Genomic DNA, 17269 nt, shown 5'->3' on the forward strand with positions numbered 1-17269 from the left:
ATACTGCGAAGGACTCAGCGGTATGTGGCCTTTTAAGAGATTTAGAGCAATCTCGCAGAGAGCTTTCACCAAGCTACCGGGACCGCGCAAAAGTATGTCTTTACGTTTCTTGGGCTTGGCGTGAAACAAAGTTTTGAGCAGCGGAGCATTTCTTTTTAAAAGCTTCGACATCTTATTAAGTCTTGGGTATGTAGACGGTAGGCCACTGATGAGCTAGTAAGCCCGTCCTCAGTCTATATTGATCTGGACATGTCGGGGTTAAATCCACTAATAAATACCCGTGAGCGTCTTTGGTAGCGTCTTCAAAGCTTTCCAAAAAATACTTTTTCTTTGAGGGAAATATCTGATTAGCCAAAACACTCGTTTGTAATTTATCACGCGGGTTTTTAAACAACACCATATAATTACTGTTGAGGCTGATTGTCCGGCTGTATTTACCTTGATGAAAAATGTTCTGCGTTAACATGATGACGCTCATATTCCTATGATGTCTATATTGGGTAAAAATTCTTACCACCTCAGGGTGGTCCGACGCCTGAAAGATGACGTCGTCCAGAATAACCAAATGACTTTGACGCGCTGGAAACAAACTTTCATCCTCAAAAGAATCAGGGAGACCTTTCACAAAGTTAATATTTTTATTCAGCTTTTGAAGTTCCTCGTACAGAGGTTGAAAAGAAGTGTAGATCCATACAACACTGTCAGGAAGACTTTTCATAACATGGTTACAATTTTCCAAGATACTTTTTACAAAATATGTTTTTCCACACCCGCTTGGTCCAGATATTAAACAAGAAAAGGGGGGTTGAAGCCTCGGATCAAAATCAACTTGATTTAACTCCATTTCACAAAACACACTAATAACCGAAAGGCAGGGTGCGTCCGTGGGGGATAAGACGTCTCTTGTCATATACTACCCTGAACTTTTTCATGAATGACATGTTTTTTAGGTGAAAACCCTTTTTGTTACGCACGATAGTGTGTTGAGGCGTTTCAATCGTTCTGGTTTGTGTGCCTGATGAGTCAATGTACCCTTCGACTAAATTCTTGATGCTGTCAAAATTGACGCGTTTGCAAGTGTCATGGGTCTGTGTGATACCTTTTACCTTCATTACCGTTTTCATGCTGTTCCTAGTTTGGTAGGCGTAACTTTTAGGACCCGCTGAAACAAACTCCTGAATGCTATCTCCTCCCAACTCGTCAGTCAAATCCCCCAAATAGTCACCTAATTCCAAAGGACTTTCGCCGTCTTTGACTACATAGACGAGGCTGTCCGTGTCGGTGTACAAAACACTCGTCTGCAGTCGCTCCAAATATGCGTACATTTTTAGACGTGCATAAGCCGTGGTCATGCATGCTGCAAAGATGTTAGCGGTTTTGGAGGGGGGGACGTTGCAACGTCGGTGGTAGCTGTACTGCACGATCGACCTTTGATCGTTGAGGAAGTGAAAGGCTTTGATCTCGTACACCCCCGAAAATAACAATTCAAAGAAGCGTTCTGTGCTGCTTACAATCTCTGTTTTATCCAAATTATCACGCTGTCCCAATTTGCCCCAAAAGTTGTTGAGGCATAATTTAGACACCTGCCTCTTACCCGCATTCACATTTATTTTTGAGGGGTCTAGTCTAATACCTTGGTGAGTCTCATAGTTTTCGATGTACTTTTCCCTACCTGCCTGATCAACGACGTAGGAAGGATACCCCGAGGCCTCTTGCTTCCCTTTAAGGAATGTATCGATGTATGCTTTGAAGACGTCGCTACTCGACGAGTCAAAATGCCACACCTCCGTAATTTGTGATACGGTGTAGCCCAGCTCGAGAGCCTTGTTGAATTCAGGCGTAACCCAAACACCGGTTAAGGCTCTCTCGTCATCGTTATGCGAACACGAACTTTCTTGATTGTTAAGTTCTGCGCACGTGCGACAAAGTGTAAACACCAGTTTACCTCTTGCCGTTTTGTAGGGCAGCAGGGGGAAATAGAGGCCTCGTGGAGGGTTGACTTTAGCTCTGATGAACCCGAAATACTTTTGGGGGTCATCGAAATTGTCGTGAATGATGGTAGGATGTCCTAACGGATAGGCACATGTGCTGTTGACAAAAGGATAAAGCGATGTAACATCGACGTACATTACACGTTCACCGGGGGCAGCCGTATAATGTAACACGAAGGCATTCGTTCTCCCTCCAAAAAGAGCTTTACGTGGTATAAGAGGCTCAGGGAATTTTGAATTGCGCAAGAACTCTCTTATATCCGGATTTGACTTTTTTAACCGCAGCCACTCATGCTCCCACATTAACACAAGCTGTACACCGTGCTTGACTTTTAGATCCTGTATTTTCTTCTTAACCCTGTCAAACTTTTCTTGAAACGGTCGTTTACTCATAGGACACTTTTGAGTAGGATCGTAACATTCACGGCATCCGTGATAGAAACATCCGAGATATTCCCATACATATTTTACGCCGTCTATCAAAGCGTACCCGTCTACATAGTACTGCCCGATCTTGACCTCCCCCTTGTTTAAGGCGTGAATAATAGGTATTTTTTGGCTGTGCGCCACCCACATTAGGTATTGGATCGAGTCGCGTGAGAATGATTTGGATTGTTGTATGTAATTATCGGTCGGCGTAATAGCCAATGTTTTAGGTGTTAGGAAATTGTTCCGGAACACCTTCATGCAGGAGGAGGCGATAGTTACAGAATTGAACGGGTCTGTACCAGTCGCATTAAGAAACTCCTCTCTAAATTTCTCACAAGCTGTCGCCAAAATATTCACATCATTTCTGCAGTACATTAGAGCTTCCTGAGCAAAATTGAAGGTTCCCTTACACGCTACCTCGTACCATTCAAAAAACTTTGTACGATGGACCGTCGACATACGCTCTACCCCATAATATTTTGGATCAGGGTAGGGACCGATGTAATTTAAATGGTCTAGAGAGCTAAAGCCATGGGGGAAATACCCTTTAGTTTGATCGATGAAACCTAGAGCTTTAGGCAAGGAGCTGAGGGGCATCGTGAGGAAGGACAAGGAGTCGATGTACCCCAGTTTGTAGTCCGTATCTGAGAAACAAATGACTTTGCTCCCTTGCATAATGACGCTGACATTAACCCCCATGTCTACCATTTTGTTTAGAATGATGTAAGCGTCAAAACCTTTGGCGTTGTGAGCGATTAGTTTAGACTGTTCAAAACGAGGGTTCCTGACATAATCAAGAAATTGTTCGACGCAATCAAGACCCAACCAATGTTTTTCCACCCCCTTTGTCGATTTGGTACACACTAGGTAGGGTTTGTGTTTACCGTCAGCACCTACGAATGTTTCAAAATCGTAGTAAATTATTTGTTTACAAGGCGCTTCCGGTTTTAGAGGCTGCATGTAACACAGATGAGGGTTTCCTCTCGCCTCATCACCGCCCTTAGGTAGAACCTCTCCACATACTGTGCATTTGGCTTGAGGGCATTTATGTTTAACATTCTCCCCCTGTGATTTGACGTAATATTCCACACTGCATTCGCTACATTTTTTGTATTTCTCACAGTTGCTAGTCTCGGATTTTGAGGTCTGTCTGCGTTCTTTGTGTTTAACGAAGCAACTCTCGTTCTGACATATTTTGTTACAATCGTTACAATGAATGGCTTTGAACGGTTGTTGTTTGCAGGTAGGGTCGAGACAGATGTGACAATGCCCCTCACAACTATGTTGTTCTTGGTTTTTATGCCCTTTGTAACATTGTCTGCAAAAGTAGGATTTCCCTATGAACTCCTTAACCGATTTTATTCCATAATAGTGTCCGTCTAATAGCAGTAAGAACACTGAGTCCTCTGATTTGGGGTATTGCGTCTCAAAAAAAGACAGGGGGCGTTCGCAATCCGCTCTATAAGCTATAACGATTTTGCGTTTCACAAGCGTTTCAAATTTGTGTACGTCCCTCAGACTAACGGCAGTCTCACAAGTCAACCCCACGCTTTGCTGTAAATAACGAGCCCTCTGTGTAGCCTGATCAACAGTCAACGATCCGTCAAGCAGGTATGCTAACGATCTAGCAAAGCATAATTTATCATCTTTGTCATACGTTATGTACAAACATCTCTTCTTCTTTTGAACCATTTCATCATTTGTAGTCAAAATTAGTTTGCGTTTGGCACCTCCTCCGCCATTAACATCAAATACAATCTGTACAACAAGTTCTAGACTATTGTCGGCCAGTACCTCTGTATTAGATTGTGCGATGCGATCTAGCAAATTATGGACTGCGTCAGTTACGTCATTCGGGTCATTAACAGCATCTAGGTAACAGTGCTCCCTCACATTTTCACCCACTATTTCTGCTTGGACTATATCACCGCGACTAGTCGATCTGATTACCTCCTGCACAGCTTCATTCAAATTATTGCCAATGTTTGTGTAGAAGGCTGCAAAATCAAGGGGGTCTTCGGGTCTCGTTGTATTTAGACGTCGTCTTATCTCCAAGTTGTTAAAATTCGGACGCCTAACTTGTCCCCCCACCTGTCTGTTTGTGTCTGAAGATTGTTGCAAGGTGGATTGTGTACTGGGGGTTGGTGCTGGGGGATGTTCTGCTTGAATGTGTCGATGTACCCGAGACTGTTGTTGGAGGTCTTGTCTAGCTGGTGTACTACTACCACCAGCTTCTGTCTGTTGCGTTTGATTGTGCGTGTATGGTTGGTATTGAAAGTTTTGTGTATTTGACACAAGTGTCTGCTGGCAATGTGTACTTCTGCTACCTTCTACATGTTGCGTTTGATTGTGTGGGTGTGGCTGGGAATGTTGTGAAAATGATACAGAGGATTGCTGTTGGTCATTTCTATGTATGTCTGGTTCAAGTATGTCCTCAACGGCTTCGCCGTTTGAAGATGACTGGTTAAGACGTGCAAGAGCCCTCTCTAAAGGATTAAAGAAATCAATAAAATCCTCAATGTGTCTTATAGCCACAAACGGATCGCCATCATCGTCGACGATTTCATCAGGCATTTGAAAAGGCTCGATTTGCATAGAGATCTCATCGTTTAAGGCATTTACAATTTCAGCCAAACCTTGACCTACATTATCTAAATCCATGTCACCCCCCTCAGAGTTTTCCATTTCAGATTCGCTTTCAATCGGTGGAAACCCGACGAATTCACCTTCCTCTTCGCCCCTCACGTTTTCACGCCTTAATATCTCTTCTTCTTCTTCTCCTTCTTCTTCTTCGTCAGATATTATTATGACCTCAGGTTGAGCAGTCTCTGGGACCGTCTCGCTCAGTATATCACCACCTATAATCATACAACATTACCGGTTCATTTAAAAAATAGTAATACATAGGTTTTATTTTATTTAAAAAAAGGAAATTTACCGTTCACTCCTGCAGGTAATTCGTCATCCAATTCTTCCTCATCACTCGTAATTACGAAAATCTCCGGCTGTCTAATCCTCTCGTTCACATCCTCATTCAATTCTGTAAATATCCATTAGTAACAGTTAATTTTAAAGCAAGAAAAAGCTCTAAACGTTTCAAAATAAGAAATACTTACGCCGGATTCCTGGCACAACATCGCCATCTTGTGACGCTGAATAATAATACAGTTGAATTTCATCCAACAACGCTTCTAATTCTGTAAAAATTCAAATTTAAAATAAGAAAATACGAACTCATTCACTCATTCAAAAAAAATAAAAAAAAAAATAAAATAAAAAAAACTCTCCTAACTCTATAAAATTAAAATAAATGTAAAACAAAAATACATATTGATACAGACTTATTCCAAAATCTCTCATAACTTAAAAATAAAATAAACGCTATAAGTATAAAAATAAAGGCATGCATCATTCCATTAAATAAATAAATCACTCACTAAGATGCTTGCTTTTCCAGAAGCTTCATTAAGATGTAGGGTTTTTTTTATTTCATAGCAAAAACATTAATAGAAGTGAATATAAGTGCCTCATTTGTATGAGTATATATACATATATAGATAATATCAAGAGTTAATTACCTTGATTCATCTTGGAAGCTCAGAGCCGATACCTCTTGAGAATTTTTCAGAGAAGTGAGTGTGGCATTGCGAAGGCCTCATATTTATACATAGAGGAGGGTGTGCAAAACGCAATTTAAAATCCATACATTTCTATTAGACCCTCAGAAATGACCCTCACAATTAGTTGCGTGTCCGTTCTTCTTCAGCCTAATTTAATTTTATGACCAGCAACCCCTCTGTTCTCACAGGGGGTGAGGAGACCTGCTCACCATTTTCCTTTTGTAAAATTGATACTGATATAAATGTAACCGTCAGAGTACATGCTTATTTTTGTAATATATTTTAGGAAGCGTTGTCTTTCAAACTAACAACATTATAGCCACCGTCTAACCTCACACTTCTTCAGCCGCCCGTCTGTCCTCACACTTCTTTGACCCCCATGCAGCCATACATGCGCGTACGCACACACAAGCACAGACATACATTTGACCTCCCCATGAATCTTTGACTGCATCTGCTTCCCCCCTACTCACAGGAATATTGAACAAAAATGTCAGATAGTAACTATATCAGTAAGGGGAAATTATATAGTTTTATCCGTTTATTTTCAGATTCAACCCCAGCAGTCACGAACGACTCTTACAACATTTTTACATATAATGTATAACTTCATGTTAGAGTTTTTTAATTTCATAATACCAACCAGCGTATCACAGTTTAACCTTACCTTATACTTCTTGTTTTACAACCTCTAAAATACAATCTTTGAGCCGTGTTTGCGCATGCTTTTCCCCCCTTCACCATAATAGAAATGGACCCTAACCCTAACCCTAACCCCAATTATATAGTTTTATCCGTTTATTTTCAGATTCAACCCCAGCAGTCACGAACGACTCTTACAACATTTTTACATATAATGTATAACTTCATGTTAGAGTTTTTTAATTTCATAATACCAACCAGCGTATCACAGTTTAACCTTACCTTATACTTCTTGTTTTACAACCTCTAAAAATACACTCTTTGAGCCGTGTTTGCGCATGCTTTTTCCCCCTTCACCATAATAGAAATGGCTAGTACTTTTCCCCCGGCGGTTTTACCCATACTAAACCACTCCCTCTGATCACGTCATTCAATCTCATTATTATTCATTATTCACTCAATCTAGGGGGGCGTGCACCGGATCCGGAAGTTAACCAAACAATTAGCATTTGAACCCGGGTCAGCCATGATATCTGCAAAAACAGGTAGGAACACCACCTACACATCATCCATCTTCATTAAGGGGTCATTAATCTTCATTAAATGACATCAGGAAGTCATTAAGGGTCATTCATCTTCATTATATAACACCTGGAAGTCATTAAAGGTCATTCATCTTCATTAAACGACATCCGGAAGTCATTAAAGGTCATTCATCTTCATTATACGACATCCGGAAGTCATTAAAGGTCATTCATCCTCATTAAACGACATCCGGAAGTCATTAAAGGTCATTACCCCTCATTAAATGACATCTGGAAGTCATTAAAGGTCATTAACCCTCATTATATGACATCTGGAAGTCATTAAAGGGTCATTAATCTTCATTAAATGACATCAGGAAGTCATTAAGGGTCATTAATCTTCATTAAATGACATCAGGAAGTCATTAGGGGTCATTAATCTTCATTAAATGACATCAGGGAGTCATTAAGGGTCATTAACCCTCATTAAATGACATCAGGAAGTCATTAAGGGTCATTAACCCTCATTATATGACATCTGGAAGTCATTAAAGGGTCATTAATCTTCATTAGGGAGGGGTCATGACCCATACATGACCCCCCTAATCTAATTAAGAATGTCATCCATCAAATTTTGACAGAAGCGGCCTTGTAATATTCTCTCTAAGGACAACATATTAGTGATTCCCTCCCAGGAATTAAAATGCCAAATGGCATGGGATAGGAAGGATTTCCTCAATCTGTCAGTGGAGCAAAGCAGTGAGAGCACTGAAACTGCTCCATTTGCCTGGAGATGTTGCTGTGCAGTGAATGCTGAGGATTGTCCATGATGGACAGAATCCTGTTGAGCATCACAAGCTGTGTTCAGTGACGCAGAAGACTGCCTGCAAGGAGAAAAAAGGACGTCCGGGGTCACTGAGTTGTCACTCAAAAACAATATAGCCAATGAGGGACGTATTCCGCATAAAGCCCGCCCACTAGTGAAGCGTGTGGCAAAGGTCACAATCAAGAAAACTGTTTCGCAATGAAAAAGTCAGGCAGCGCAAACGAAAACCTAAACTTGCTCTGCAAGATGAATCCTCGCGGTATTTGTGAGTTCACAAACTCCAGAAAATACATCTTATACCGCTCCCGTTGATTTCCACCAATCCGAACCACAGAGCGACAATGTGTTTGGTAAAGATGGAGTAGAATGTCCCGCCTTTCCCGAGCAAATCACCGTGGAGCAGTCCCAGATTGATATTGTGGAGAACTCTCGAGTGAATCACGATATAAAAAAAAAACTGTCATTGAAAGCAAAAATAGAAATCAGCGAGAAAGGGGAACAAAAAAAGAGGACAGTAAACAAAAGTAACACAAATATATTCATTGCAAATAATGTTTTACGTTTAAGATTACGTTTTTTTGCTTGAGTTAGATCACAGCTCTCAATGTCTTATTTTATTGTTTGCTACCTTTTGGAATAAATCTGATTCCATACCTTGCGTGTTACTATGAGTCACATAAAAGAAAAAGAAAAAAAACACTGATGGAGTTCATTCTTAATGAGTTGGTGAGGTTTTTCTTATGATGGCAGTTAAACCTTTGATTTTTTTTGAGGCAATTCTTTCCCCAAAATCTTTTGAACTGTCTGACTTAAATGTGGGGTCTGAAGTTTTGACCGTTTCTGTTTGTAAGCAAACAATTCAAAACGGTCTCCTCCCATAGCTCAACCCGTTCTCGCTCAACGTTCACGCCCCTGCCTTTGAACACACTCAGCACAACACCGGTAACTTGCTGTACTGCAGCAGTGGGTGTCTCTGTACATTACTGATCCAAGACTGTGCACATAATTAGCTCCCCTCGCGGCTAGTCGTGTCATGCCTGGTGTGGAGATTCACCTTTTGGCTTAGGTTCACCTATTGCACGGTGTAAAAACAAGGATATAAAAAGTTTGACCCTCGTTCTATATTGCCGAGTTACCCTTGTCAATGTGACTTAGCAGCCTAGCATGTCACTAAATTAGCAAGCTAATATTTTCTTGTTGTCTTGTTTGGCACTTACCTGTCCAATAAAACCCCTAGTTTTCAACCGGGCACTGTTAGCTGTGTTATCACTGAAGAGCTGAAGACGGCACTCCTCGTCAACATTGCGCCTGCCTTCGGTGACGCCCCCCGCTCTGTGATTGGCTGGAGGGGTAAAAATTGACTGTCCAGAAGTGTCCCTCTTATGGCAAAACACAACAAAAAGGCAAAATACAGGCTTGGGGGTTGTGATGGTTGATGACAAAATCACCACCGTACATAAGAGGTGTTGATTGAGAAGGATTTCATGTGTATACATCCAGTGTTTATGAAGTGTTTATTTCTGAGTGAAAACTTAGGACCCTCCCTTTAAGTACTTCATAGTCTGCGTTGGTTTCTGTTGTGGTGTGCATTTCCAGTACGGAAAATATGTATCAATTATTTTTCCTTGCTTTCAACCTGTTTGGGCAATTAGATGTATTGTTTTAAATATCCCAAACAATCAGTGTTGTAGGCATAACGCGTAAGTATTCAATGACTTCTTCTATTGCACAATATAGACGATCTGTAACATTTGGTAGCCCTGCACTGCTTAGCAGACAACCGCCTCGAGGTACTTCAGTTTCTCAAACATTTAGTCATTACTAGGCTTTGAAACTGCTACTGTCAAGTCATAAAACCGGACTATTCACTTATGGAACTCGGCAGAAAACATCGGAGATCGGGAAAATTACACTTTTTTTTTTTTTTTTAAACACACAATCGCTATAGGGACTGGCCAAAAATGACTGTGTTGGTTGTCCATCGACTGAGCAGCACTGAAATATGGGGTTTCATTAGTATGGTTGGCCAATGTGATCATACAACGCATATTCACATTTATATTTTGAAAAGTGCAGTCCGGCGTTTGAAAGGGAAATTCCAAACGCTGTTGGGCGCTTTTCAAAATAAATGCTGATATTCGTTGTATGATCACATCGGCCAACCATCATTTTCCAGGTCTCCTACGTTGACTGCCGAAGCTGAGTGAAGCGTCGGAAGTGAGTCATTCTGTTCAGCTGAACGCTTTGGGGTTCAAATCCTATTGCATTAAGCCGGCCTTAAGCAGATCTTGAAAATGCAGCGCTCTCGTCTCCAAACTCTTTACCTTTGTAGTCTGAATTGGTTCTGTAGCAGGTCTCAAACCTGCCAAAGCATCAGGTGTGGCTCATACAACAGGGGCAAATAGCACTGGGTTTGTTTTGGCTGTATAGGTCGCTTGCACATCGTAATGCATCATGGGAGTTTTTCCTTCGGGCGCCATATTGGGTGTCCGCCGGTTCACAAGGTACACTCGCGAGTTACACGGTAGAGCTTATCAACCTGATGTAATTTTCGCAGTATTTTCACGATTTACCGGAAGATCAAAAACAACGATACAGGCAGAAGGTGTCTCTGTGTGGCGGGATTGATCCTAATTACGTCCTGACCAAGTGTGATTTTTTTTTTGACGGAGAAAGCTTGCTGGCCAAATGTGACTTCTCTGGACATTTTTCCCTACCTCGTGTTGACAACATGCTCCATAACACGCCAACAAATCCCTGGAGGCTTACAATTATTTTGTAAGCGGGTGGATACAGAGTGTAAACTTTAACATCGCATCAGAAGAAACGGTTGCTGTTGCACATAAGTAAACCACATGGTGTTGGTAATTCTGCACACAAAAATGTTGATTTGTTCTCAGGCTTCCTGTTATCATTGTGTTTACATGCACAGCTAGGTTTACCTGATGTGGTTTTTCTAACAATTTTATAACAGGCAAATATGGCAGAGCGTATAAGAATAAAAAGTAACTATGCACAGCCTCCCCGTGGCTTAATTAAATTTAATGCTACCCTTTCACTAGTTACATGTTACTTAATCAACTTATTCTAAATGGTTAAGGTTAACCACTCTCAGAGGACGTATTTTTAGTTTCAGTTTCCAGTACAATAAAACGTGTTCATGGTAACTACTGAGCATACTGACAGCTTTTCTTATGATCTCACGGTTAAGGAGGCTGTCACAACACCCAATTTCTGTCTGGTGCCAGATGGCAACAATTCCCATCACTTGTCACGACAACACCAATAGTATTACCAGGTATGTATGGCTTTACTTTTTGTAGTTTCTTATTTAATTCTATGTTTCATATTTTCATTACAATGTTTGTAATATTTTCAGATTCAGGCACAGATGAGTTTAACTGGACGGACTTCTGCGACTTTGTGGTGTGGACAAAGTGTGATTGAGCGAGTCCACCCAGATCGCTCGTTTTGGCCAGTTGGAAAAGCCAGAGTTTTTTTCCCCCAAAATCCCCTCCTTACCTGAACTGCTCGGGAGAGCATTTACTAGATCAGCAGTGGACTTCCAGTGTTCCTGCTCAGCCGCTGTCACCTACCACTTGCTCATGTACTTCAAAGATGCGGAATAAAGTAGTTTTTTGTGCTGCAGCAGATTGTAAAATCAAATGATATCACTTGAAGTGTGCCAATCTAGACTGCCAAAAGGACAGTGGTTTTGTGACAAGTGTGAAACAAGGATTATTGGGAAAACTGTAACACAGTACTGGTACTTGTCTTACATTAAACAAATTTAAAAGAGAGCAACTTTTTCCTCTGTACATAGCATAATGAAAGTCATTGCGTACCCCATCAACATTACATCATACCGTCATCTCAGGATGGTAGGCACCTGTGCTAAAATAAACTACATTAATTAACAGTTCAATTTTTAACCCTGAAATTACTACATCTAATCATTATTCACTTCATTTTTTGTGCTTTTAGAAATAATAGAGATTTATGCCATTACTTTAAGAGGGACCATATTGCACATTGAGTCAAATCCTGTCATTTGTATTATGTATAGCTTTGTAAACAAACCCAACAATAGAATTTGTATAAACGCTGCCTTTATTAGCGCCAAACAAACAGTCGCATGTTGTCCTCCTCCAATGCTTTGATGCTCGCCTTCGTTTCCATCATGTCATTGGCAATCAAGTCGGTGTGGCATGAGAACCCTAAAGAAAAAAATAAAGAAAAAATCACAAAAAAATACGGTACCAGTAATAGGTTTAATATAGTAAAGTAGTATAGTTTTTTTGTCAGTGTAAAAGAAATGTACACATTTTGTTGCATTTTTTTCATGTATGAACATTGCTACAGGCAAATACTTATTTCTATAAACACTTCCAAATGTCTCTAAAATATAAGGTGCGTGTACACACACAAACAAACACATACATTCACTCATGCATACAATATATCATGTAATGAATTCTGAGTGGCATACCAGAGTCAATGATGTCAGCAGTACTTGAGGGTACAGGTTACTGGAGCCATCTGGCTGCATAACTGCAACAATCTCTGCCACTTCGAGTCGTCTTTTCTTTGCTTGTCTCTCCTGTGCACGTTCATATCTTGGCACCGACTGGGCTGAGACATAGATGTTGTAACTTGGGACCCAACTTTAATGTTGGAGCCCAGTCGGGATGATTGGACAGAAAAACGGGCGCAGGGCGACCTGTTAAAATAAACAAATATATAAACAAATAAAATATGGAAAGACTGGTTATTTTACCGCAGTAGGGTGGCCGTGAATAAGTTCTTTAGCATGATGTGTAGGCTACCGGGGGTCTGTTTTCTTGCATCACCCCCGGGGGTCTGTTTTCTTGCATCAGCCCCTTCTGTCTCTTTTTTTTCCAAGTTTACATTTTGCCACCAAAAAACATGTTATCGGCATTAAAAGCCCAAGACTAATCAATCCAATTTCAGCAGTAAACACTTTGCACTGGCACTACTTAGGTGAAAATGTTCGATGTTAGCTTTCGGCTAACGTCCGCTAGCCAGCTTGTACTACCGAACTTGCTTGCTCATGAATCCAAAACATAAGCAACTTGCCCATATATGGGCGGTCGAAACGTTATTAATCCTCATGCATTAAATAAAGGTAAACAAGCTTACCGCTCACAAAGTGATCGCTGCACACACGAGCCCAAAGTAACGACTTCCCTCCGGAGTCCGCACTCCTCTGTCTCCAGGCCCTGGTTCCTAGTTATTTTCGGAATTCGGAAAAAAGACCGACCATTTTCCCCCTTGGCTTTGTTCGAACAGCCAACGATGCAGCAACAATGTACCATTTTAAACGCAGAAAACAAACGTGATAGATACGTGTTAGACCGAATCGCTACGTAAATGGAGGCCACCCAGCATGGCGACGACGAGAAATCCGAGGCGGAAGTGACGACATGTGCAAGCGACCTATAGATGAATTACAGTAATATATCAACTATAGCCTTTATTTGACCTGAGTTAAAATGTAAAAAAATATATGTGTATTAGTATAGGTAAAGAGTGGGTCGGGGAAAGAAAAGAAAGACAGCAGGATCAATGGTCCACATCCCCTGCCTCTTCCCTCACCCCATCTCCAGTCCCATTTCTACACCTCAATTCCAACACACACACACACACACACGTATCCACACCCCCACTTCCCCTTGAGTTGAACGAGCTACTATTGATTGAATCTGAGGAGGTGAAGAGGAGAGTACTGTTCAGAGCATAGGGAATAGACTACCCTCAGCGCTCACCTAATAGATACTATATGTGTCTGTTTGCACATATGTGTGAAAAGACTGATTCGTCTTGTGCCTGCTGGAATGCTGTCATTTTACAGGCTCCATTGACTGAAGCACAGCGTGGAAACACTTCAAGCTTGATGATAGGGCCAATAGCAGGTGTTGTGCTGAATGAAACCCTTTATATACGACGTGGTAAGATTTGTGTTTATTTTAGAATTTAGTGTGACATGCTTAAGACATATTGTACATTTGGTTGGCAGCTGTCAGCTAATGTAGTCTTTAGGCTAAACTGAAATACAAAAAAAAAAAAAAAAAGACATGCAATGTTCGACCCGAAGGATTGGTTTGCATATAATACATATTCCAAGATGGATTTGGAAGAGGTCATAGTCTAATGAAACCAAGGTTGAATCTTTTGCCCCAAAGTCCAAATTGAATGTTTGGCACAAACACCTTTAGGGCTGTCACTAACAACTTTTTTTTTAAATCGACTCAACTTCTCATATTTTTAACAACTAATCGACTTTATATTATTATTATTATTATATATATATATATATATATATATATATATATATATATATATATATATATATATATATATATATATATAATTATTATTATTATTATTATTATTATTATTATTATTTATTTATTTATTATTTATTTATTTTTTAGATTTGAGGCCACAAATGTTGAATTGAGTGGATAATCTGGATATAAAACCCATTGTTCCTTATATTTCCTGTACATTAATAGATAATAGTCAATTTAGTCCAACTGCGGCGCGCCCGCACGCAGCCACGCACGCGCGCAAGCACATATACACTCCTTCATGCCCTTCCCTTCATTTCAGTGTTGTATGGTCATTAATAACTACAAACTTCTGAATGACTAAATATTTATACTAATACATTTGAAGGAAAATTAAATGAAAAAAGTGAAACACCCAAAACACACTGATTGAATTACATTTCCCACCGATATTTTGCATAACATTGTCTCATGCTATTTAATTCATTTTGTATTTAATTTCATATGTGCATATTAATGTTGTTGCTATAACTGCTCTTTCAGATATTTCTTATATCGTATCAAATCAAGATCAACAAATGCAAGTCATCCCTCCAGTCACAACTAAATCTTTTTGACATTTTTATGAAGCACCGCCCCACATCACAAGCAGCTGCTCTCAAATTGAATATTGATTCTAATGATCTCTTCTTTGGAGCTGCAACCGCTTGAATCTTAATAAAGCTGAAAGAAATGCAGCCCACCCTCACTTTCCTCCCCAAAAACATATATGCAGACCTCTTGGGAAATTCTTTGGTAAGCTGCTGGATTTGTTGAGTTCTTCATTCATGAAACAGTCCTATAGCATGAATAATTTTGCTTTACAGTCATTTCAGGCCAGCCTTAAATGTTATGCTGGGGCTTTAATCGCTATGATATATCACCCAATGAAGTACACCCTATTAGATTTCTGCAAACAAAAAGGACATCACTTGAAAATATATCAACTTCCCATTTAGACAACTAACTTTTAGGCTTTTGTTTATACATATTTGTTTAACAAGCATGTGAGCGAAACAGCCCAGACTTGGTACTCCTATATCATCCTTGGCTTTCTTCATATTTCACGCATTGTCCCGCAAAATTACGCGCTCCCGTTCCTTCTTTAATCCCCAAGTGATGAGCATCCTTTCTATCGCCTCTTTCACGTGCTCCGCCATATTCGATGCACGAAAGTGCTGCGCATGCCAAGTTACACGCTGTAAAGCAGCGGTGTCAAACTCATGTTAGCTCAGGGGCCGCACGGAGGAAAATATATTACCAAGTGCGCTGCATCGGTAAAATAACAGTGTAGTAAAGGCTCAGGCTCATATTGAATCTAGTTCACGCGCACGCGTAGATGTCTCACGTTGTGATGCGTCACATAGTGATTTTCCTGTTGCGGTTCGCGTCAGTTGCGATCGAGTTAAGCTAGTTGAAGCCAGTTTACTTTAGAAATTACATTTACTCACCCCATTGATGGTCCTTTACGCCCTGAGTTGATGACAACAAAGTAAGTGCTCGCGTTGTGCCTTTAGACTCTGAGCCTGCCGCAGTCTGAGTGCTTGTGAGCCAACTAGCCACATTAGCCCGCTAGCATCGTGTCGCCGTCACTCGCGGTCATTAATATGTGAATATATGCGTATGCTGTATGGTATTTGCATATTGTAGTGTCCCGTAAAGTGACGAGCGTCGCTCCTCCTCGCTGCGTTATTGTAGGAGGGGCGGATTTATGTTAAATGTATGTAGCCTTCTCATGCCGTCACTAAGTGCAGTTAATTTGACGACCAAGAGATGGCGTACCTACACTGCGTTCCTTTGGTACTTTGTATTGTTGAAAGGTTGTATGTTTTGGTGCTGCCAGTATTCAGACATTACTTTAGTAATTAACTTAGTGATATATGTGAGCTTTGGTTTATTTGTAATAATATTGTGAGTTAAGATTAATTATATTTTTCTGTTTGTTTTGCAGACTCAATTATAAGTCTAGTCAAGTTCCTTTAAGCCAATTTCAATTCATGTCTCCAACGTCCTGTCAACCAGTGTATATTTCTGGCGATCACCCCATCAGTAAAGGCTACTGAATTACATCCTGGGGTCCTGTCTCTTCCTGCCTGTGCTCTGACCGGCACGCCGTCGTGTTTCCAATTAGCCACATAACGAACCAACCCCTTCCTATCAGCTCCACTACAAACAGTATATAACTTAGAAACAATTGCCATCTATTATACGCAGATTTTCGCTATTTGTGTGCCAGCCCTAAATTACGGAGTTCAACTGTAATCATATTGTTCCACAAAAATAATACAAATGCAAATGGAATGCGGCAACACTGAGTACTGGACGTGTTAAATCTACCTGTTTTGCATATATATTTTTCCCAGAACGCATTGCGTGGCGCAGTTAATGACATTATAAGGATGGTAATCCTTGTTATATCTATTTGTGTTACCAGTAATTGAATTCGTGTCGTATTTAACATGTATGTCAGTCCATGATTAATAATAATAATAATAATAATAATAATAATAATAATAAAACAAACTAACTTTAAGTTGTGTGTAAAATAATGACATCAAGGATGATTCCCCCATACAAGTTGCATTGCTCATCTGAGGACTGCTTGTGAAATTGCAAATCTCATATATTTGGATTGTGACCGGCTGATTAATTAGTCCGACATTACAATTTTTGTTTTTTGTTTTTTTTTTAACTTTACAAAATCATCTCGTGGGGCGGATTAAACCCCTTTACAGGCCTGATCCGGCCCGCGGGCCTTATGTTTGACACCCTTGCTGTAAAGTAATACTAGCGTCAACCCATTGCGCTGTCTGACTGAGAAGTGACATTGGGCACACGGACAAACTGCAAATGTCTGTCGGAAACTCCATGGCAAGCATGTCTCATA

The 17269-nt window shown here is 40.4% G+C and overlaps 2 protein-coding genes and 2 long non-coding RNA genes across 5 annotated transcripts in view; 1 reads left to right on the plus strand and 3 right to left on the minus strand.

Moving 5' to 3' along the window:
- rbfox1 (RNA binding fox-1 homolog 1) overlaps window positions 1-17269 on the minus strand; it is a 372128-nt gene that overhangs the window by 155001 nt on the left and 199858 nt on the right. The gene's annotated exons all lie outside the window — the stretch shown is intronic.
- LOC144026854 (uncharacterized) lies at window positions 97-6758 on the minus strand. The gene is made up of 3 exons (XM_077533916.1): window positions 5537-6758; window positions 5359-5460; window positions 97-5278 (listed from the first exon to the last, which is right to left on the minus strand). The coding sequence occupies exon 3, from the start codon at window positions 5103-5105 to the stop codon at window positions 858-860; it is 4248 nt and encodes a 1415-aa protein (XP_077390042.1). The 5' UTR covers window positions 5106-5278; window positions 5359-5460; window positions 5537-6758; the 3' UTR covers window positions 97-857.
- Window positions 10463-11832, plus strand: LOC144025754 (uncharacterized). Of its 2 annotated transcripts, XR_013284958.1 has the most exons (3): window positions 10463-10896; window positions 11244-11330; window positions 11412-11832. It is a non-coding gene; the product is annotated as an uncharacterized LOC144025754 (long non-coding RNA). The 2 variants fall into 2 exon arrangements; XR_013284953.1 differs by having other exon boundaries at window positions 10463-11330.
- On the minus strand, window positions 12125-13601 carry LOC144025705 (uncharacterized). The gene is made up of 3 exons (XR_013284941.1): window positions 13193-13601; window positions 12522-12752; window positions 12125-12249 (listed from the first exon to the last, which is right to left on the minus strand). It is a non-coding gene; the product is annotated as an uncharacterized LOC144025705 (long non-coding RNA).

Source organism: Festucalex cinctus, chromosome 1 (assembly GCF_051991245.1).
Source record: "Festucalex cinctus isolate MCC-2025b chromosome 1, RoL_Fcin_1.0, whole genome shotgun sequence".
Taxonomy (NCBI): Eukaryota; Metazoa; Chordata; class Actinopteri; order Syngnathiformes; family Syngnathidae; genus Festucalex; species Festucalex cinctus.

Bases quoted from the DNA above. Each gene is read 5' to 3' on its own strand.
- LOC144026854 (XM_077533916.1), bottom strand. From the start codon at position 5,105: ATGGAAAACTCTGAGGGGGGTGACATGGATTTAGATAATGTAGGTCAA.